This window comes from Mobula birostris, chromosome 32, assembly GCF_030028105.1.
Source record: "Mobula birostris isolate sMobBir1 chromosome 32, sMobBir1.hap1, whole genome shotgun sequence".
Lineage (NCBI taxonomy): Eukaryota > Metazoa > Chordata > Chondrichthyes > Myliobatiformes > Myliobatidae > Mobula > Mobula birostris.
Genome location: NC_092401.1, coordinates 15,390,968 through 15,414,506, shown reverse-complemented (window position 1 = coordinate 15,414,506; position 23,539 = coordinate 15,390,968). Strand labels below are relative to the sequence as shown.

Sequence of the window (23,539 nt, the reverse complement as noted above, 5' to 3'; positions counted from 1 at the left end):
ACACACACACACACACACACACACACACACACATACACACACAGTTAAGTCGCCCCCCCAACTCTGTTAGCAATACAAAGTACAAATACTAACGTAGGCACAGATTTCTGCTTTGACATCCGGAGCAATAATGCGATGGCGGCCAACGCTGTACACCCAAAGTAAATTGGGGTGAGTGCAGGAATTAGTTAATTGATGAACGGATATTCGTGGCCTAATGGAATGCCTCTCTTTCAGTTAGTGAAAACTTCGAAGTGAACCGCAACTCAGTCACCGCACTTCAAGCAGAAATTTCACTGCTGAAGGAAAGTAAGTTCAATACTTGACATAAACATTTCTCATTTACAATTACTCATCCTAGAAACCAATCGATTTATCACACGGGTATTGTGGAGGTAGGTTAGATTGCTAATCTAACCTTCCTTTTCATCTTTGCCCCAAATACTCTCCATTGTACTTCTCTCCTTTCCACCTCTGCATTCATCTTTTCTCTCTGCTAGTACCCAACCTCTCTGGACCTTCACCTGTCTCCGGCCCCTCGCCTTCCCTCAATGGGCCGTCCTCCTCCTCTTCCGCCATCGTAGACCCTCCCCCGACCCCATCTTTCTTTCTAATCTCCTACCCTTCTCTTTGCATCCCTGGTTTTCGCAGTTCTATGTAAGGCATTCACTCACTCTCCTGACCCTCGTTATTTGGTCTACTTTCCTCGCCTCTTGCTTTTCGCCTCTCTGTTTCAGCTTATCGGTCTCTCTGCTTTCCTTCGACCCCACCGCCTCAGCTTCCTCACAGGATCATTCCTCGACACTCCATCGCCTCCCTCACGTTACCTTTGTTTACTGCCCACCATCATCTTGCATCACCGAAGCCTACACTCAACGCTCAAATCTATCTCCGTTTCTGCCACCGCCACTATCCCTTGAATCTCTTTATTGCCTTTGTCGACATCTCCCTTTCGCTGTTCCCCGATACTAGGATTTCTGACACCTCGTCCGTTCCATTCTAATGGCTTATTTCCCCTTTACATCGTCCATGACACTGAAGTCTCTTCCCTTTGTCAGCAACCTATTCTCTATCTCCCTGTGTCTCCTCTCTCTCTGGGCCCCCTTGTCCAATGCACACACAATCCCCATCTATCTCTTCGCTCCTTTGGCCCGTCACATTCTCAAATCCCCTACCCTTCCTGTCCCTTGGCAACACCGGCCTCACTATGTCCTCTTCTCCTGCCTCTCCGAGCCTGCCCTTCAATATCGTAACACAATTATTTCTCTGTACCTCCGTCACGATTGCTTGTGAACCTCCTCCCTCCTTCACAACGCCGAATACTCGCCCAAACTACAATCCTGCCTTCATTAATCTAGTTTCTCTCTGTATTCTTCACCACTTGTTTTTCATCGCATTCACCAACTTCCTTTTTCCACTCATTTACTCGTTGCTCTCAGTGCCTTGACATTCAGTTCTCGTCCCCAGTCCTTCCTCTTCACCACTTCTTCTTATTCACCTAGCAGATTTGCGCCTCTCTCGACATACACTCATTGCCCCGTCCTCTTCTCCGTCCTTTCAACAGCGCCATCTTCTCTGGTTTACTTTGCGGCGCACCTCACCATGCTCACGTACATTGTTTTCGTTTTCGCGGCCTAATCGCTGCACCATTTCACTCTGCAGCTCTCTCGCTATTCCATGTTCCCAACTATGTCCACTTATCCTGTCCAGCTCCGGTCCTCTGACTGGCATCCTCTGTTACCCCTCTTAACACTGTGCTCGCTAAGGTGTCACTAGCCTTTCCATCATCTCCTGCCTCTTTGCGCTTCGCCTGCTTCGACTATTCTTCCTTGCAATCTCTCGCTCCACAGATCACTCTAACGTACCATAAATCGCTCATGTTGAGACCCGTTAATTCTACCCTAAATCCCCCTTTATCTTTCATTCCTTCTTACTCTCTGGGCCTCGCCTTTGTCTCCAGCTAACAATCAGTCTGTTCCCGACCTCTTCTTGATGCCTTCTGCGTTTAAAAACAAAGAAAACCTGCAGCACAATACAGGCCTTTCGGCCCATAAAGTTGTGTCGAACATGTCCCTACCTGAGATATTACTAGGCTTACCCATAGCCCTCTATTGTTCTAAGCTCCATGTACCTATCCAAAAGTCTCTTAAAAGACCCTATCGCATCCGCCTCAACCACAGTTGCCGGCAGCCTATTCCACACACTCACCACTCTCTGCGTAAAAAACTTAAGCCTGACATCTTCTCTGTACCTACTCCCCAGCACCTTAAACCTGTGTCCTCTTGTGGCAACCGTTTCAACCCTTGGAAAAAGTCTCTGACTATCCACACTATCAATGCCTCTCATCATCTTAAACACCTCTATCAGGTCACCTCTCATCCTCCGTCGCTCCAAGGAGAAAAGGTCGAGTTCACTCAACCTGTTTTCATAAGGCATGTTCCCCAATCAAGGCAACATCATTGTAAATCTCTTCTGCACCCTTTCTATGGCTTCCACATCCTTCCTGTAGTGAGGCGATCAGAACTGAGCACAGTACTCCAAGTGGGGTCTGACCAGGGTCCTATATAGCTGTAACATTACCTCTCGGCTCCTAAATTCAATACCAGGATTAGTGAAGGCCAGTATACCGTATGCCTTCTTAACCACAAAGTCAATATTTGTTGCCTTCTCTCGTATTCTTCGCCTTAGCACCATCCTACTGCCTGGCTTACATCTCTTCTCCTTACCTCGCTCACATTCCGTCCAGTTTTCTCCCGTAGTTCCCTCACCCATTTCCTGTATCGCCCGTCCTCATTCCGGACATTTCTTTGACACTTCAGACTTTGCTCCCCCGTCGTTTGCTGGCGTTGTTTTGTACCTCTTTCCCTGTTCCTCACTCGTCCTCTCTCCGCCATTTCCTCAGAGACCACATTTTCGTCCTTTCTTCACTTCCTCTTCCATGGCCTGCAGTCGATTCTGTCCATCTGCACACCCTTAATCTTCTATCTCACCGTCCACTCCGTCTAACCTCCTCGCGCTCGCTGCAATGGAACTTCCTTCTTTTCCCCCCTCCCTGTCTCCCTCCCGTCCTGACCTTCATTTCTTCAGCTGCCCTCTGCCTACATCCTGTCCTCATGTATTTTCAGCCCTGCTCTCTCCCTGCTTCAATGTTTCTCCTTCTCCTGTGGACCCCGCTACCCTAAAACTTTAGCCGATGAAAATATGAAGTTCAAAGTAGTTCTTTGAAATTTTCTTCAATATTTTCTCAGATTTGCCTTCATGTCCGGAGCAATGGGTTCAGTTCAAGCAAAATTGTTATCTGTTTTCCTCGAACACAGCAACCTGGGAGAAAGCCAATGAATCCTGTGCGTCAGGGAATGCCCATTTAATGGTCATTAACAACGTTGCGGAAGAGGTAGGATATTAGGATATGATCAAACTCGCTGGCACTGTGGATTTGTCATTTTTGTAATGATTTAGTTGTGTCATGGGGACATATCCTTTCCGCTCCTGCTATGAGATGAAAGCGTTGTGCCCGGGGCGATTGTCATTCTGGTGGAAACTGTCTGAGAACAGACTCAAACTTTCTACCCTCGAAGGTCCTAATGGCCTACTCCTGCATCTATTGTCTATTGTGTATTGTCACTAATAGACAGTCAGTTTTTTCCGGTTATCCCGTGAAAAAATGCTGTATGGATTGTCTCGGCGTTGAACGGTACATCTGGCAACACTGCACGACAAGAACAGAGGGATTGTTAGTGTATTATTTGGACTTCTGCTGGTCTGGTTTTCCAGCAATACAGTCTTGTATCTAATAGGTGGATATTCCAAGAGGATAGGTATAGAATTATGGGTTTATGGAATTAATAAGCAGGAAATCAGCTCTTTCATACTATCTAGTCTATCCCGACCAAGGCGTATCATTTACGCTAGTTCCAGTTCCAGCATTTGACATTTAATATTAACCATTCGCCGGCTCATGAAAAAAAATCCCATGTAATTTTGAAAGCATTTTAACTAGGCTTAATAACTCTGCATGTTTTCTTTATGGTTTCCTAATGTGGAAAGTGAGTTTATTCAACACTCACATCCAAATCATCCAAAACATTTCACAAGTCCTCAGGCAATGAAGCAGTCCCTGAATACATAAAGCATGACAGAGAAAACCGTTAGTCATTGTTCATAGCTTATGTGGTATTCGCAACACGTAATGACCATTTCCCATTGAAAGTACCCACCCAACTGTGTACGCAACATCCTTGCTATCACTGCGAAAATTCTTAATCACATTTCTCCAGAAACAAGACTGAGTGAGCCACATAAACGATGTAACTGCACTGACCCGGCCAGAGACCTGGTATTTTGAACAACTGTTCCTGTAAACATATCTACAACTGACACAAAGAATGAGAGTGATGTCATGCTCTCTATTGAAAATATTTCTGCGATCCTTCGTAAAAACACACAGGAAGTTGACATCATATAAGACAATACATCTTGTTTTAGGAAGATTTAAGCAGCTACTCTAACATTAGCTCTTCTTTTGCGTTTGATGAACACACTCTCACTTCTGTAATCCAAACAATCTGCATGGTCAATACAAACGGACGTAGGGCACGCAACCAGCAATAAGATGCTCCGCTAATTACGGGCATCCTTGACATGACACCAACCATAGGACCATAAGATACAGAAGCAGATTTAGGACAGTTGGCTCATCGAGCCTGCTCCGCTTTTTCATCATGGCTGATCCGTTTTCCTATCAGCCGCAATTTCTTGCATTCTCCAGTAACTCTTTATGTCTTGACTTATCAACAATCTATCATCCTCTGACTTAAATATATTTGATGACTTGGTCATCACAGCTGTCCATAACAACAAAATCCACAGATTCACTACTCTCTGGCTAAATAAAGAGCTTTGTAAAAGTATTGGGGAACGTTACGCTGCTTGAGGTGCAGTTTGATCAACGACTGGTAAATATGTCTTGTTAGTCCAGACTTGCACTGACGTTACTGAAATTCCGCTGCCCAATATGTTAGGAGAACCTGGAGGAGAGGGACCATGGGCAGTTCATACTTTTAGAGAAGGGGGACATTTAGCGGAGGGCGACGAACTCAATGACAAGTTGTTCTCAAAGTGAGGGAAAAGAGTTGGTAGATGTGAAATGTACAGAGGGCCCTTCAAAGGTCGATAGAAATGCTGAGCTGACTTCGGCAATTATTTCAATGGTAGATTAATGCTAAAGCGTACCTGCGGAGAACCAAAGATATCATAGGCTGAGGATGTTCTCTGGGGCCAAGCTCCCCCCCCCCCGATGATAACGATGAATATGCGTCTTGACGGAGAAGACATCTCAGTAAGAAAGGCACTGTTCAGATTATATGAAAAGGCAGCGACTGGTAGAGCGTTTAAAAGGTCCGTCTGCTGAGGTGTCGAGTTTCCTAAAGGCAGAAACCCCTTTTGGCCACGCACGGGGACTACATGTAAGCGTTATCAAACATTTTGACTCGGCCGACATCCCATTGGAGTTTACCCTGAGGTTCAGCCGAACATTCCAGGTGAAAGGATTGAAATTTTCTGCCCACATTTTCTGGCCGGAGAAACAGCAGCATGGCTTGTGGCGTAGAAGGGTCCATTCATCTCGCTGAGTTAAAATCGATTAATGATGGAGATAGTTGTGAAGAGCGTGATGTCACGCCACGTGATTACTTTAAGCATTCGGATGATTCATAAGACTTGTCCCAATCCCTCGTTCCAACCCCTCGTTCCTTGAGCTGATCAGAGAAGTAAGAGAGGAAGACAATAGGATGGAGGAGCTGAAGGTTTCCACCATCAGGACAAGTTCCTCAGTATTAGCTTTTGTTGTCGATGCGACCGCTGATGCCACAAAAGTAGGTATTTTGCAGAATGCAGTGGAAATCCTGCCAGCTGAAGTATCTCAGTCCATTGCGGTTACTGCTGCCACGCAGTGTGACAATTCTAATACAAAACTGGACCTACCGGTAGGGTCTCATAGGTAGAGGGCTGCTGCTGCCACGGGTATCTTGACGAAGGAAGAGACTGGTATTTTCTGAGTATGGATATTTCAATCGGGAGTGTGCAGGACAGGAAAACCTTTGGAAAGTAACCCAAGGGTTACTTAAACAGAAAAGGAAGTCGAGATACTTCGGAGAGACTCAGAAAGGGAGCAACCTATTGTCTCGGAGAGAACATATATTGTCACGGTCCCGATCATTAATTTCCTATCTATATTCTAATTTCCTTTGATTGTGCCACGGTTCCCACCGTTAATATCCCATTTGCTTCTAATTCTCTTTGATCACGACACATCTGGTTTCCATCAAGACCTGCAGCATAAGAACCCCGGCGATACAACCACTAGTCGCCAGATCGTTGATTTTGCCTGTGTGGTAATTAACGTTTCCCTGCTGCTTAGGACCGTGTGTTCTAAGTTTTGCTCCGGTTTCAAGATTTACCTATGAAACTCCGTCTCCCTGTGTTAAGGCTCCCTGTCAACATCCTTCCTGTTTGCTTTTCAACGTTCACGTCCGCGTAAGTATCCTAACTCAGTCTCCGGGCCTGTGTCCTGCATTTGGGTTCGCTTTATTCGCTCATTGCAACAGAAAGATCTGGCCACAATGGACCCAGCGGACACGAATGCCCTGCATCAAGCCCTCGACAGTCAGGGCTCCCTACTAGGTCTGCATGATCAAATTCTCCCGGGATGTCATGGAGAACCTCCGTTCCCTGTCTGCTAACGTAACAAAGATTGGTGACTAGGTGGACCGTGTGTCCACTCACTTTACCCCATCCACTCCTGGAACTCTGTCTAACCAGCCCAGACAACCTGTAGTGGCAACCCCCTACGTGTCAGCAGCACGCCCGCCATGAGAGCCGCACGTACCTGAACCAGAACTCTAGGCTGGGGATTTGGGCAAGTGCCGGGCCTTCCTTCTGCGATGTTCCTTGGTTTTCGATCAGCAGACAGCCACGTACTCCACGGATAAGTCAAAGATAGCTTATATCATGGGGCTGTTGCGAGGAAGTGCCTTAGCGTGGGCTACAGCTGTTTGGGATAAACAACCGGATACCTGCTCCTCTTTCCAGACCTTTATCGCGGTAATGCGAAAGATCTTTGACCACCCCGTACGTGGTAAAGATGCCGCTAAGCGTCTACTCAGCCTCCGTCAGGGCTCATGCAGTGTTGCCGAATTTTCCGTGGAGTTCTGGACGTTAGCGGCCGACTCGGATTGAACAATGAGGTACTCCAAGGGGTATTTCGGAATGGTTTCAGTGACATGGGAAAAGATGATTTGGCGGTAAGAGATGACACCGACAGCCTGGATTCCTTGATCTCCCTAGCCACCAGGTTGGACAATCGTCTTCGAGAATGCCATAGGGAAATAACTTGTTGTCCACCACCTTTGGCCATTCCACGGCACTCATTACCGTCTCAACCAGCACAAGCCTCTCTTGTCTTCCTGCTCCCAGACTAACTCCCAGCCCAACCGTTCCCACCGCCCCGGGAGAGGAACCCATGCAGCTGGGACCGAACCGTCTTTCTCCCAGAGAGCGACTCCGGAGACTGAGAGCGGGGGCTGCCTCTGTTGCAGCCAGTCCAGCCACTTCCGTGCTAACTGTTCCCCTCGGCCAAAAGGGAAGGCTCACCAGTAGAAAGGGGGGGGGGGGGCTGATGCTCCAGACAACATTCCCTTTCGTGCCCCGAACCCAGATGCAGATCCAAGCTACTTTACATGACAACCAACAATCCGCCTCTGTCAGCTCGAGTGGACTCCGGCGTTGAGGGAAACCTTTCGGATGAAGGGATAGCTTCCCGGGCCGGAATTCCTCGAGAGGCGTTGAGTACCCCTCTGGAAGCCCGGACACTGGACGGCAGACTTCTTGCTCGAGTCACACACTGCACACCATCCCTGTCTCTTATTCTCTCCGGGAACCATTGGAAACGTGTAACATCATTTCGTCTCCTCAACCTTCTAAAATTCTTGGGTACCCCTGGTTAAGCCGCCAAAATCCCCACTTTGACTGGTCCACCGGGAAGATAGTCAGCTGGAGTCCGGTCAGTCACCCAACTTGTATACAATCGGCACTTTCCCCTGTGAAAGTCGCCGCGACCTCGTCTGCCGATGAAACCCCCGACTTATCCAAGGATCCAGCAGCGTATCACGATCTGGGAGAAGTGTTTAGCAAACAACGGGCTCTTTCCCTGCCTTCACACCGGCCTTACGATTGCGCAATTGATCCTCTACCCGGAGTCCCGCCACCTAGCAGTCGGCTGTATAACCTATCCCCGCCAGAAAGGGAAGTAATGGACCCGCATCTTCCGCTGAAGGCGCAGATTTCTTCTTTGTGGGGAAGAAAGACTACCTCGGCCCGAATAGCATCACCATAAAGAATAAGTATCCACTACCCCTTATCAACTCTGATGTCGGACCCCTTTACTGAGCCACCATCTTCTCTAAGTTGGACCTACGAGGTGCCTCCCACCTGGTCAGAATAAGGGAGGGAGATGAGTGGAAAACAGCTTTTAACACCCCTCTTGGTCACTTCGAATACCTGGACAGCACCCCTTCCTCGATTTACCTCTCCTACGACCCCTTCTCACTGGGACCCCGAAGCGGAGTCAGCCTTCTCTGAGCTGAAGAGGCGTTTCACCTCCGCTCCCATCCTGGTCCAACCAGACCCCTCTCCCCAATTCGTTGTGGATGTCGAAGCCTCCGACTCTGGGGAGGGAGCGGTCCTCTCCCAACACTCCGGCCCGGAACAATAACTTCATCCCTGCGCCTTCTTTTCTCGCCGGCTATCTTCCGCCGAACGGAACTACGACGTAGGGAACCGGGAGTTACCGGCCGTCAATCTCGCTTTGGAGGAGTGGAGGCACTGGCTAGAGGGAGCGGAACATCCATTCATCGTTTGGACTGATCACAACAATCTCGTAAACATCCAAACCGCCAAAAGCCTGAATTCCCGCCGAGCCCGTTGGGCATTATTTTTTGGCCGTTTCAGATTCACACTCACCTATCCTTCGCGGTCCAAGAACGGGAAGCCCGATGCTCTCTCCCGTCAATACATCTCCGACGAGGGCCTTCCCAACCCCAAGACCATTCTTCCACCATCCTGTGTAGTGGCTGCCCTCACCTGGGAGATCGAATCCATGGTCACAGAGGCACAACGGACTCAACCTGACCCAGGCAATGGACTCTCTAATCGTCTCTTCGTGCCTGAATCGGTTCGGTCTCAGGTTCGCCCGTGGGGGCACACTTCTCGTTTCGCTTGCGATCGTGGGATCGACGAACTCTGTCCCTTCTGAAGACTCATCTCTGTTGGCCCTCCATGGACGCTGACACCCGTTCCTTCGTCTCTGCCTGTTCTGTTTGTGCCCGCGGAAAAGCCTCCCAACAACCACCTGCTGGGTTGCTTCGTCCCCTACCTGTCCCTACCCGCTCTTGGTCTCAAATTGTGCTGGATGTCTTTACTGCACTACCCCCTTCACATGGGAACACTGCCATACTCACCGTGGTTGACCGCTTCTCCAAGGGCAATCCGCAGCCCTTCCCAAACTCCCTACAGCCCGTGAGACAGCCGACTTCCTTGTTCATCACGTCTTCCGCCTTCACGGTATTCCCTCTGACATTATTTCTGACCGCGGCCCCCAATTCATCTCTCAAGTCTGGAGATAATTTTGTCAAGCCATTGGAGCCTCAGTAAACCTGTCTTCCGGTTTCCATCCGCAGACTAATGTTCAAACAGAACGAGCAAACCAGGATTTGGAAGCAGCACTGCGCTGCATAACCGCCAGCAACCCGTCATCCTGGAGCACCTATCTCGTTTGGGTCATGAACGCCCACAACTCCCTGGTCAGCACCGCCACCGGATGTCTACCTTCGAATGGTCTCTTGGTTACCAACCCCCTCTGATCCCGCACATGAAGATGATATTGCTGTGCCTTCTGTTCAGGCCCATCTCCACCGGTGCCGCAAGATCTGGAAAGCTGCATACGCGGTCCTGTTCCGCTCAGCCGACCCCAAACGGAGGATTGCCGATCGCCATCGAATTCCTGCACCGAATTATCGGCCTGGGAAGAAGGTTTGGCTCTCGTCAAAAGACATCCCCCTCAAAAATGTATCCTCGCTACCTAGATCCATTCGAGATTAAGAGCGTCATCAACCCCTCGGTGGTCAGACTCGGACTGCCCGGATCCATGCACATTGATCCCACGTTCCACGTCTCCCAATTGAAACGTGTTTCTGCAAGACATTTGTGCCCGCCTGCAGAACCCTCTCCACCCGCCCAGATCATTGATGACCACCGAGCGTATACCGTCCGGCGAATACTGTATATGCGCCGCCGAGCAGGGGCCTGCAGTAACTGGTCGATCGGGAGGGATGCGGCCCGGAGGTAAGCTCCTGGATTCCCCGCTCCTTCGTCCTGGACCCTTCCCTCCTCCATGATTTCCATCAAGACAATCCGGACAAACCTAGTCGCTTGCCTGGAGGCTCCCACTGGAGGAGTGGTTACTCTCACGGTCCCGATCGTTAATCCCCTATCTTTCTCCTAAAACCCTTTGATTATGCCACGGTTCCCACTGTTAATTTCCTATTTGCTTCTAATTCTCTTCGATGACGGTTCACCTGGTTTCCATCAAGACCTGCTGCATAAGAATCCCGGCGTTACAACCACTAGTCGCCAGATCGTCGGTTTTGCCTGTGTTGTAATTAACGTATCCCGGCCGCTTAGGACTGTGTGTTCTAAGTTCTGCTCCAGTTTCAAGATTCACCTATGAAACTCCGTCTCTCTGTGTCAAGGCTCCATGTCAAGGCTCCGTGTCAAGGCTCAGTGTCAAGATCTCTCCTGTTTGCTGTTCACGTCCCCATAAGCATCCTAACGCAATCTCCGTGCCTGTGTCCTGCACTTGGGTTCGCTTCATTCACTCATTGCAAGAGTATTCCAAACCAAGTACCAAGGAAAACACTAAAGTGCAAGATCCTGTTCCAAAGTCGTATGTATTCGTACATTTGAGGGTATTTATGCTGGAGCCTTACTTGACAGAGTTTCTCCGATTATTGTACTCTGCAGATCCTTTTACAACCGGTATTTGATGCATATGCTATTGACGCCATTTAGTGCCCTACAAATATGGGAGCTTTAGCTCAGACGATTACCCGCATGATTGTTACTGATCTTTATATATTAATGACTTGGATGAGGGAATTAAATGCAGCATCTCCAAGTTTGCGGATGACATGAAGCTGGGCGGCAGTGTTAGCTGTGAGGAGGATGCTAAGAGGATGCAGGGTGACTTGGATAGGTTGGGTGAGTGGGCAAATTCATGGCAGATGCAATTTAATGTGGATAAATGTGAAGTTATCCACTTTGGTGGCAAAAATAGGAAAACAGATTATTATCTGAATGGTGGCCGATTAGGAAAGGGGGAGGTGCAACGAGACCTGGGTGACATTATACACCAGTCATTGAAAGTGGGCATGCAGGTACAGCAGGCAGTGAAAAAGGCGAATGGTATGCTGGCATTTATAGCGAGAGGATTCGAGTACAGGAGCAGGGAGGTACTACTGCAGTTGTACAAGGCCTTGCTGAGAATACACCTGGAGTATTGTGTGCAGTTTTGGTCCCCTAATCTGAGGAAAGACATCCTTGCATAGAGGGAGTACAAAGAAGGTTCACCAGATTGATTCCTGGGATGGCAGGACTTTCATATGAAGAAAGACTGGATGAACTAGGCTTGTACTCGTTGGAATTTAGAAGATTGAGGGGGGATCTGATTGAAACGTATAAAATCCTAAAGGGATTGGACAGGCTAGATGCAGGAAGATTGTTCTCGATGTTGGGGAAGTCCAGAACGAGGGGTCACAGTTTGAGGATAAGGGGGAAGCCTTTTAGGACTGAGATTAGGAAAAACTTCTTCACACAGAGAGTGGTGAATCTGTGGAATTCTCTGCCACAGGAAACAGTTGAGGCCAGTTCATTGGCTATATTTAAGAGGGAGTTGGATACGGCCCTTGTGGCTATGGGGATCAGGGGGTATGGAGGGAAGGCTGGTGCAGGGTTCTGAGTTGGATGATCAGCCATGATCATAATAAATGGCGGTGCAGGCTCGAAGGGCCGAATAGCCTACTCCTGCACCTATTTTCTATGTTTCTATGTTTCATGCTGGAGTGTTTGGAAATGGATGTTGGAGCAGCTGAGACCCTTGATACATTAGTGTTGGTCTGTCCGGAACCGATTGAAAAACTTGAAGCCTCATTACTGTGGGAATAAATTCTCCTATTGTGAGCGTGCTCCTATTCTGTTTTTGAGAAGGTGCAAGTTCCTCCTAAGCAGGACAATAAGCACAAACAAGGAACGGTGCAGTAAACCCATTCCATACCTGTCGTGTTAGTCCTGACCAAGTAGCTAGAGTGAGGGTAAACCCCAAATTTACTGGGATGTCTGATACCGAGGCCACGCTAACCTGCTGGGGCGCTGATGAGACCTCAACTACAGAAACCTTCGGCTGGACACGTAAGCAGAATGACAGTGATTGTCAGGAGCACCTCAGAGGGAGAGGTGAGGGAGTCCTGGATCGGGAAGGTTAACAACAAGTTATTCAAATTTGGTGACTTTCCGCTAACCGAGGGATGGAAAAGAAGACTAATGGAGATGTTGAAGTCCGAAGATGTCTTTTCTACTGATGAGTTTCATTTGGGTTGATCAAAGAGAAAGTGTCATTGTATTCGAATGACAGAACACAGCCATTTCAGAGAAAGGTCTGGATCGTTCGCTTCAGCGAAGATGGATGATTTCCGGCTGCAAACTGAAGGAAGCAAATTACCACTGAGTCAATGAATCCCTATGCGTAACCTGTAGTGGTGTGCGAGGAAGATAAATGCGAAAGTACGAACGTGTGTTGGCCATCCTACAGTCCCCGACCAACATACTGTTTCGCGGATTGACAATGTTCTCGCCTGCATCAGTGGAGTAAAATGGTTTATTCTGTTGGACCTAAGAAGTTGTTATTTTAAGATACCCGTGAGAGAAGACGGGATTTATATATCCATTTTCCGTTTAAAAAATGCCGCTGGGCATATCAGGAGCACCAGTATCTTTCCAACGTATGAAGACTGTTGGGGACATGAGAGCATGAGGTACTAACGTCCTTGAATGTTCTCAGAGTAACAGACATAAAAGTTGCTGGTGAACGCAGCAGGCCAGGCAGCATCTCTAGGAAAAGGTACAGTCGACGTTTCGGGCCGAGACCCTTCGTCAGGACTAACTGAAAGAAAAGCTAGTAAGAGATTTGAAAGTGGGAGGGGGAGGGGGAGATCCTAAATGATAGGAGAAGACAGGAGGAGGAGGGATGGAGCCAAGAGTTGGATAGTTGATTGGCAAAAGGGATCTCCCTCCTGGCACTTATCCTTGTAAGTGGAACAAATGCTACACAGGCCCTTACACTTCCTCCCTCACCAACATTCAGGGCTCCAGACAGTCCTTCCAGGTGAGGCGACACTTCAACTGTGAGTCGGCTGGGGTGATATACCGCGTCCAGTGCTCTCGATGTGACCTTCTGTATATTGGCGAGACCCGGCGCAGACTGGGAGACCGCTTTGCTGAACACCTACGCTCTGTCTGCCAGAGAAAGCAGGATCTCCCAGTGGCCACACATTTAATTCCTCGTTCCATTCCCATTCTGATATGTCTATCCACGGCCTGCTCTACTATAAAGATGAAGCCATACTCAGGTTGAAGGAACAACACCTTATATTCCGTCTGGGTAGCCTCCAACCTGATGGCATGAACATTGACTTCTCAAACTTCCGCTAATGCCCCACCTCCCACTCGTTCCTTACCCGTTATTTATTTATATACACACATTCTTTTTCTCTCTCTACTTTTTCTCCCTCTGTCTCTCTCAGTATACCCCTTGCCCATCCTCCGGTTTTCCCCGCTCCCCCTTTCTTTCTCCCTGAGCCTCCTATCCCATGATCCTCTCATATCCCTTTTGCCAATTAACTGTGCAGCTCTAGGCTGCATCCCTCCCCCTCCTATCTTCTCCTATCATTTCGGATCTCCCACTCCTCTTCCCACTTTCAAATCTCTTACTAGCTCTTCTTTCAGTTAGTCCTGTCGAAGGGTCTCGGCCCGAAACTTCTACTGTACCACTTCAGAGAGATGCTACCTGGCCTGCTGCGTTCACCAGCAACTTTTATGTGTGTTGCTTGAAATTGCAGCATCTGCAGATTTCCTCGTGTTTATGATCTCATAGTTTTCGGGCCCACACTGGAGGAGTAGGAGGTGAAGCTGCTGAATGTGCTAGGCTGCCTGAAAGCTGAAGGGCTAAGACTGTCGCTGGACAAGTGCCCGTTCTGTAAGATGCTGGTCAACTATGTCGGTACATAGTCTCATATAATGGAGTTGCTACGGATCCCTCCAAATGAGAAGCAGTGACCACATGGCATGGCCCAGGAATATCATTGCCCTACGTTCACACCTTGGATTCAGTGGGTACTAGCGTAGATTTTATGAAGTATGCCAGAGTAGGCCATCCTTTGAATCAGCTTCTGCATAGATGCCGGCCCATGGGGAGGAGACGTATTGGTCTGAGATCGGTTCTATTGGCCCAGAATGAACGCTGAGATTGAAGAGCACTGTAAGTCGTCTGTTCGATGTATTCGGTGGAAGATGCGTGCGAGGATAATTGTTCCATCATCTGACTTGCAGGGTGTGGAGACACTTGATTTAATGTGTATATATTTCCTCTCCATAGAGTCTGACACCAGCAACGCGGCAAATTGCTTATTTATCACTGATGACCTCACCCAATATACTCCAGCCTTTCCAGCCAAGGATCAGAGAGCATCGCAGTTGCCAAAGTGTTACAGAAGATGATTTTTGTTTATTATGGCGTTCCAAGAGGGATACAGCTTGATTGGGGAAGAGAATTTGAGAATCAGCTCACACATGAGTTTTTGGAATCGATAATTGAGGACTACGCCATATCACCCACAGGATGATCCCCAGCTTGAAATGTTTCACCTCACATTGTTGTAGTACGCTTGGAACACGGGATATCAGCAAGAAGAACAAGTGGCGTCAGCGTATTGGACATTTAGTAGACTTCAACATCTGTATACAGAATTAAACTGCTGCATACTCGCTATCCTATTTGATGTTCGGGCGTTAAGCGGGATTGCCTGTAAATCAATGTTTTGCAGTCGGTGGTGCAGACTTGCCACGGAAGTCGTATCAATTATGTGTCCGACAAAAACTACAGAATCGAAAAGGCTTATGACCTAGCAGCGGTTTCTGCTACTAAGCAAAATCACCGCACTGGAGTGGCATCGCCAGGAAACTGTAGCAGTGATAAGGAGTGCCTGAGGCCTAAGAAGCTGAAGACGAGATAAGATCTCTGAGAGTGAGGAAAGAAATCCCCAGAGAGGCTGCGATATGACGCACAGAGGAGTAGAGTGTTGCATCTATGTTAATAGTGAGATACGTAACAGCTATTTGCAAACGGATTGGCGGGGGGGGGGGGCGTTGGTTCATTAAATCATGAAATTCATTTGGATACTGTGTTGTTAATAATGGTTTAATAAGTTCGAGACTCATGAGGACATGGCTATTTTTGGTGGGCCCAGACTGTAATGCCCTGATTCAGATTTTTACTGCTATACAGCTTGTTATTTCATTTTAGCAGTTTAGTATAAAAGCAGTGTGTCCCACTGTTTGAAAGTTTTGCGTTCTAGTGAAAATAAAGGGCAACGTCGGCCAACTTAGGAACGTTGTTTCAACCAATCAGGATGGTAACCTGCAGAATGCTGTGCACCTGTGTGGGGCAGATCAGCCATTGCGAAGAAAATAGACCCGTTGCTTGATGAAGCCTGCCGAATAATCACGGCCGCACTGACCCCCACACCCACTAACATCATTTACAGACTTGCAGACATTGCTCCCCCAGAGATCCGAAGACACACTACAACACAAATTGAAAAAGGTAAACAGAACTCGGATCCACGGCACCCACTACACCATCATGTGCCAGTTTCCAACCGCCTAAAATCGAGGAAATGCTTTGCTACAGTGGAGGAACATCCGCACGGAACATCCCCCCAAACATACAGGATTGACCTCTGGCAACAAACAGAAGCCAGAACCCCACCAAACAATGCAGTGCAAGACCCCACAGAAATGTTGCCAGACGGGAAACTGCTTGACAGACGGAAGTGGTGCACTCTCTAGAGCGAGAGTGGGAGTTTGTAGGACGGGAGACTATATGGTGAAGTGGGGTTTAAAGACCAGCAAATCCTGTAAGTGTGGCAAAAGGGAGCAGTACATGGAACACGCTCTGCACATCTGCCCACTCTCACCTGATTTAGCTGACACGAACCTATTCAACTTCAACCAAACAACACTAGAGTGGCTGGCTGTCTGGTGTGACAAGCTATGATGATGAGATGGTAACACCGGGCTAAGGTTCTAGAAAGAGCTGAGGGGAGAGAATTTTGTGACGGATAGTGGTGTTGTTCGTGGTTTCTTGGCGGGAGATACGGAGAGAGAAGATCGGGAGAGTATCCCTCAGGACTCGATCCGACGGCAAGTCACGATTGCAAGGGATGCTTCGCGAGACGAAGGAGTCTGAGAAGGGAAGCTGTACCGGTGAATAGTGATGAGAATTCAGCGCTGTTAGTAACAGTCATACCCAGCTTCTAGAAGCCGTGAGCTCCAAAGGTTATCAGCACATTTATGCTGATATAACTGTAATAGGCCCTTTTAGTTTTTCATGTATTTTCTTTTTCTTAATACCTGTTTTATTACGCTAAAATTGATAAATATATTTTTCTATAATTTTATGCTGGTGTATGGTTTGCCATTTATTTGGAATTGGTAATTCTCTATGGCAGGTATTTACACAGCATCCGCTCAAATCAAGGTTCCATTAACCGGGAAATCCCAGCTTTCCTGTTTGGTTGAACCACAAGTCTTACTGACCCTAGACCTATGTTGTTCTAAATGTTGTCTTCTCAACACTGAGTCACGTGGCTCTTGGCAGAGTTGGCTATCCAGCCAAGGTTACTTCCGAGCACGTTGAGAGGGTTACTGTACTTATTAATTTCAGCCGTAATTTGTTCGTACCCCATCTCCAGCATCATTTTCCAGCGGTCCGAAATCCCATTTTAATATGCAACCCAGAACTTCGCGGCAGTTCGCAGGTCTGCACATGACTCCATTCAAAGTCTCTATAGCACTGCAGTTTCTTAGCTCGCACTACGAGGAGCATGCACCCTCCAATTCTATGGCACTTCTTCCGAGAATTTTATTATTCTTTTTTTTTAACCATCAGAGCCACCCCACCCACTCTGGCTACCTAGCTATCTATTCCATATACCGTGTATGCTTGGATGATAAGCTTCCAAGTGTAATTTCCTTTCAGCCTAGAGTCAGTGTTGGCCACAATATCATGCCTGGCATTCTGTAACCGCGCTCCAACTTAATCTGCCTTATTCTATATGTTGCATGTTTCAAGTATAAAAATTTCAGTCCTGCATTCACCACCCTTTCCGACTTTGTCTGCCGTTTACATTGCAATTCATCCTGCTGACTGCAATTTTGCCCTATTGTCAGTCTATCCTTGCTGGAAGCCTCACTATAAAATGCCTCTGAGAACCGGCTGCTTAATCCTAACCCTATTACTGCGGATCCATTCAGCCGGCCAATTTAGTTTAAACCCTCCCTATCACCACTTGAAAACTTGACCGCAAGTATATTGGTTCTCTCGGGTTTAGGTGTTAACTTTAGGTGTTACCTGTTCATTTGGCAGGGTGTACCTTCCCCAGATGATTTTCCAATTATCAGCAAATATAAAATTTATCTGCCAAATTCTCCTGGCGCTTGGTTTCGCCAACAATACAAAGGTTACTATCTAACATAGTCCGCTTTTCACCTTTGTCCTTAGCTCCCTCTAATCTCTCTTCATGACCTCATTGTCCTTCATTTCTATGTCATTGGTGGCATAGTAATTTCTCGCTGCTCTTTGCCCCCCATTTAGAATGCCGTGGCTCCGAACTGAGACATCCCTGACACAGGAACCTATGAGGCAACATACGCTATCCATGTCTCTATCATGCCCACACAGGAATAATGTTGCCTCTCTATTCCTCCAGCTATAGATGATCCTCCGGCAGTGCTCTCCACCTCTCAACTCTTCTGAAGTACAGCACTGGAATTAGTGCCAGAGACCCGGTTGCTGCCTTTCCCCCGATATGTCGTCCCCATCAACAGTATCCAAAACGGCTTACTTATATTGTAGGGAACCAGCCAGAGGGGTACTCAGTACTGGCCACCCAGTTCCCTCTCTTTTCTCCTGCCTCCTGCAACCTAGGGGTGACTACCTCTCAGTACCCTTATCTACCACCTCCTCAGTTTCTCGCATGAGCCAAAGGTCATCGAGTTCCAGCTCCAGTTCTGTAAAACGTTACCTGAGGAGCTGCAGCTCGGTGCACATGGTGGGTATCCGGGAGACTGGAATTTTCGCAGAATTCCCAGCTTTCACAGAAAGAAAACAACACAGCTCCTGGAGCCATTGTCACTGAATCATGGTCGAGACTCTAATGGGGGAAGAATGAAGAATACAGGAGAAGAAAATAAATTACGAGGTGTTTCCTTCGCCCCAGCCTGATTAGCCAAACCAAAAGCGACCTCTTTGTAACACTAGCCCACTCACGCAATGGCTGCTCCAATAATAGGGTCAGTTTGCCCCGGCCTGGTTAATTCACCCTTGCTAATGACCCCTGTTCATTGATCGGGCGTAGTTAAAAATGCAAAGAGGTACTTACCGATTCTGCAGCCTAACGGCAGTCAACATAAAACAGAAAGGGAAACGCAAAACTTCTCCAGTCAGGCTTTATGTTTGGAATCAGAATTCAGTCGCATTTATTGCCTGGAGCTCTTCCTCAGATTAGCGGGAAGAATTAAGCAATTATTTATAGGTGGATTGAACTGTCGGGGAATCAACCAAATTGCGATGTAAAGCAGATTAAGTGATTATCATGGTTAGTCAGGTAGCACTTGCTCTGTAGTCGGAAGTTCAGTACTGTCGCTGGCCTTGACCTTACAGTTTTATGAAGTTGAGAACATGGCAAAGACCAAACAAACCGAAGTAATGTAACATGCTGATATCTCCCGTTCCTCTCAAACGTTTACAAAAAGGGCGAAGGGTTTGAACTAAACAGCTGGACCTTAGTTCGAATTTCACCATGTAAAAACTTTGATAAAAATACTATCGATAACCATTGATGCCTTTGTTTCTACGGCAGGAGTTTTTAAGAAAAGCCGTTCATGATAATACTTACTGGATTGGGCTCACTTACTATAATCGTATGTTGCGCTGGGTGGATGGAACAGATTACTATTTTTCTATACCGTAAGTTCCTTTCAAGTCTCATGTTTTGCCCTATATCTCTGGCGTTGAATGGCAACCAGATATCTCTGCTGCTTTGTGAGCTCCAGTATTAGAAACAATGAAGAAACGAGATCAATTGGAGATTCACATTGCAGCTTTTTTTTGCTTGAGTACGTATAGGCAACTTTGGGATTAAACCCCAAGATCCCTCTACATGAATTGTTTTTAGTGTTCCAGCATTAATAATATAAATTCCCCCTGAACGTGACCTCTTAAACTACAATACCTGGTGCAGGCACGTATTAATCTCCATGTGCAAATTCTCCGGTCATATAGGACCATAAAACCTTAAGAATTACAGTACCTACAGAATTATTCACCACCACTCCACCCCTCTTGAAAATTTTGTATGTTTTAATGTTTTACAACATTGCATCACAGTTGATTTATTCTGGCTTGTTTAACATTGATCCACAGAATAAGACTGTTTCGTGTCAAAGTGAAAAGAGATCCCTACAAAGTGATCTAAATTAATTACAAATATAAAACACAAAATAATTGATTGCATACGTATTCACCCGCTTTAATATGACACAATAAACCATCACTGGTTCCGCCAATTGGATTTAGAAGCTACATGCTTAGTTAAATGGAGATCACTAGTGTACAGGCAAGGTGTTTCAATTGATTATACAAACACACATCTAAATCTGGCAGGTCTAACTGCTGGCTAGTCAGGATTCTGGCAGGACATATACCATGAAGGCAAAAGAACACTCCACGCAACTCACGGAAGGGTTATTAGAAAGCACAAGTCAGGAGATGGATACAGGAAAATTTCAAAGTCACTGAATATTCCTTGGAGTACAGTTGTCAATCATCAAGGAATGTAAAGAATATGGCACAGCTGTAAACCTGCAGAGAGCAGATTGTCCTCAAAATCTGGGTACCTTGCAGAAGGGGACTAATATGGGAGGCCAGCAGGTGACCTATGACAACTCTGAAGGAGTTACAACGTCAGTATCTGAGATGTTGACCTGACAGAGGTGCAGAAGATGATGAGAGGCATTGATCGTGTGGATAGTTAAAGGCTTTTTTTCCCAGGGCGGAAATGGCTAGCACGAGAGGACACAGTTTTAAAGTGCTTGGAATTAGGTACAGAGGAGATATCAGGGGTAAATTTTTTTACGCAGTGAGTGGTGAGTACTTGGAATGGGCAGCCGGTATCGGTGGTGGAGGATCTTTTAAGAGACTCCTGGACAGGTATATGGAGCTCAGAAAAATAGAGGACTATGTGTAACCCTAGGTAATTTCTCAGGTAAAGACATTCTCGGAAAAGCTTTGTGGGCCGAGCGGCCTGTAGTGTACTGTAGGTTTTCTATTTTCTATGTTCTATCGGAGAGACTGCGCCTAGAACAACTGTTTACAGGGTGCTTCAGCAGTTGCAGTATTGTGAGAAAGTGGCAAAGAGAAATCCACTGATGAAGGAAACTCTCATGAAATCTCGGCTGGAGTTTTCCAGAAGGCATGCGGGAGGCTGAAGTCAGCTGGAAGAAGGATTCATGGTCCGATGATAGCTAAACACCGTATATCATCAAAAAAAAACAAACCATCCCTCCTGTGAAACATGGTGGTGGCGATATCATGTTGTGGCGAAGGTTCACCTGCAGAAAATCCCGAAAGCCTGTGAAGGCAGAGAGCAAAACGAATGCAGCAAAATACAGGGAAATCCTGGAGGAAAAACCTGATGTACTCTGCAAGAGGTCTTGTAAATTGAGGGATTTCTTTACCGGAAGACAATGGTCCTTAGCATTAAGCAAAAGTTACACAGGAATAACTTAAAAACAACAAAGTTTATTCCCTGGAGTGGCCAGGTCAGAATATAAACCTCAATCCAATTGAGAAAGTGTGGCTGAACTTGAAATGCTTTGTTCACTCACGATCCCCATGCAATCTGATAGAGCTCGTGCAATTATGCAAAGAAGAATGGGGAAAATTAGTAATGTCCAAATTTACAAAGCTGATAGGGACCTACTCACAAATATGCAAGACTGTAATTACTACCATAGGTGCATCTACTAAATTCTGACTTGAAGGGGTGAGTAATTATGCAATCCATTATTTTGTGTTCAATAATTATGACAGATTTAGCCCAATTTATAGAAACTGTTGTCAGTTTGACACATGAAGAAACTTTTCTGTTAATCAGTGTCAAAAAAGGCGAATTAAATCCAGCATGATTCAATGTTGTAAAACAAACAAAACACATGAAATCTTAAGTGGGGCGGGGATGCTGAATACTCTTTTATCGGCACTATACGTAAGAGTAGAATTAGGCCGGTTAGCCTATCGAATCTACTCAGTTAATTCATCATGGCTGAACCACCTTACCCCTCAGCCGCAGTCTCCTGCTCTCTCCCCGTATTCCATCATACACTGACCAATCAAGGATCTGTCATCCTCTGCCTGAAGTATAGGTAATGATTTGGCCTCCATTGTCGCCTGCAGCAGCGAATTTCACTGCTTCACCGCTCTTTCGCTGAAGAAATTCCTCCTAATTTGATCTAATTCTTCCCGAGGCTGTGTTTTCTGGTGCTAAACTCAACCAACATAGTAAACATTTTCTCCACATCTACTCTATCGAGGTCCTTCAACTTTCCATCGGTTTCAATTACGTTACAACTCATTCTTCTGAACCTCACAGAATACTGCACTAGATCCATCAACAGCTTTTCATATGAGAAGCCGTTTAATTCTATAATCATTCTCCGGAACCTTCTTTATGCACTCTCCAGTGTCAGAACATCTCTCTAAGTTAAGGGGCCTCAATCTGCTCACAATACCCGATGCGAGGGCTCACTGATGCTTTGTAAATCTTTGATATTACATGTACATCCTTGGTTTTATATTCCATACCTCTTGAAAGAAATGCCATCATCCCATTTTTCTTCCTCAACACCGAGTGAACCTGCAAGACAATATTTTGAAAATCCTGATCAAGGGCTCCCAATTCCTTTTGCACTTCACATTTTACAATTGTCTCTCCATGTATGAAATAATATATTGTTTTATTCCATCTAGTAATTTCTTTACCGTACAATACCGGATACAGTATTCCATCTCCCACTTCTTTGCCCAATCTCCTTATCTTTATAGGTCCCTCTGTAGCCTTTTTCATTATTCCAATCCTGGTTGTTGTTTTTTCAAAGAATTCCAACAGATTTTTCAGACAAGACTTTCCTTGAGGAAATCATGCCGAACAAGTCCTAATTAACTATATTGATCCAAGTACCCGAAAACCGTATCCAGCAACTTCAAAACCACTGAGGTCAGTCAAATTGCATAAACATTCCTTCGTTCTGCCTTGCTCCCTTCTTGAAGAGTGCAGTGATATTTGCAATTTTCCAGTCTTCGGGATCATTTCCAGAATATAGCAATTCTAAAAAGATCATTACTTATGCATCCACAATCTCATCAGTCACCTCGTTCAGAACCCTGAAAAGTAAACCATCTGGTCCAGGTGACTTATCTATTTGCGGAATATTCAGTTTACCAAGAACCTTCTCCCTATTAACGGCAACTTCACACGCTTTTGATCACTGACAATCTCAAACTTCCACCGTGAGGACTGATGCAAAATATTTACTTAGTTCGTCCACTTACTCCTTCTGGCCCATTACCACCACTTCAGCATCGTTTCCAGCTGTTTGATATTAATAATTGCCTCTCTTTTACACATTATGTATCTGGAGAAACTCTTGATATCCTCTTCAATATTATTGATAGCTTACTTTCACATTCCGTCTTTTCCTTCTGAATGACTTTTGTAGTCGCCTTTTTTTGGTTTTTAAAAGCTTACTAATCCTCCAACTTCGCACTAATGTTTGCTACATTACATTCCCTCCCTTTGGCCTTCGGCTTTGGCTGTAGGGCATAGTTGTATCCTCTTGCTTTTACAATTATTCTTCCTCTTTGGAATACATATAACCAGTACGTTCCAAATTGCTTCCACAAATTTCAGCCCTGCTGCGCTGACGTCATCCCTACAGATGTTCTTTTCCAATAAATATTGCCCAATTCCTCTCTCGTGCCTCTTTAGTTCCCGAGTTCGAATCCAAGTCGGGCCACCCTCCGAGCACGCTTTCC

General features: G+C 46.4%; 1 protein-coding gene across 1 annotated transcript in view; it reads left to right on the top strand.

Moving 5' to 3' along the window:
• The window catches only part of LOC140191187 (hepatic lectin-like), a 45,084-nt gene that overhangs the window by 18,897 nt on the left and 2,648 nt on the right, over positions 1-23,539 (top strand). The window contains exons 5-7 of the mRNA XM_072248346.1: positions 238-309; positions 3,249-3,394; positions 19,308-19,414. Of these exons, the coding sequence (XP_072104447.1) occupies positions 238-309; positions 3,249-3,394; positions 19,308-19,414 (325 nt within the window). The remainder of the gene's footprint in view (positions 1-237; positions 310-3,248; positions 3,395-19,307; positions 19,415-23,539) is intronic.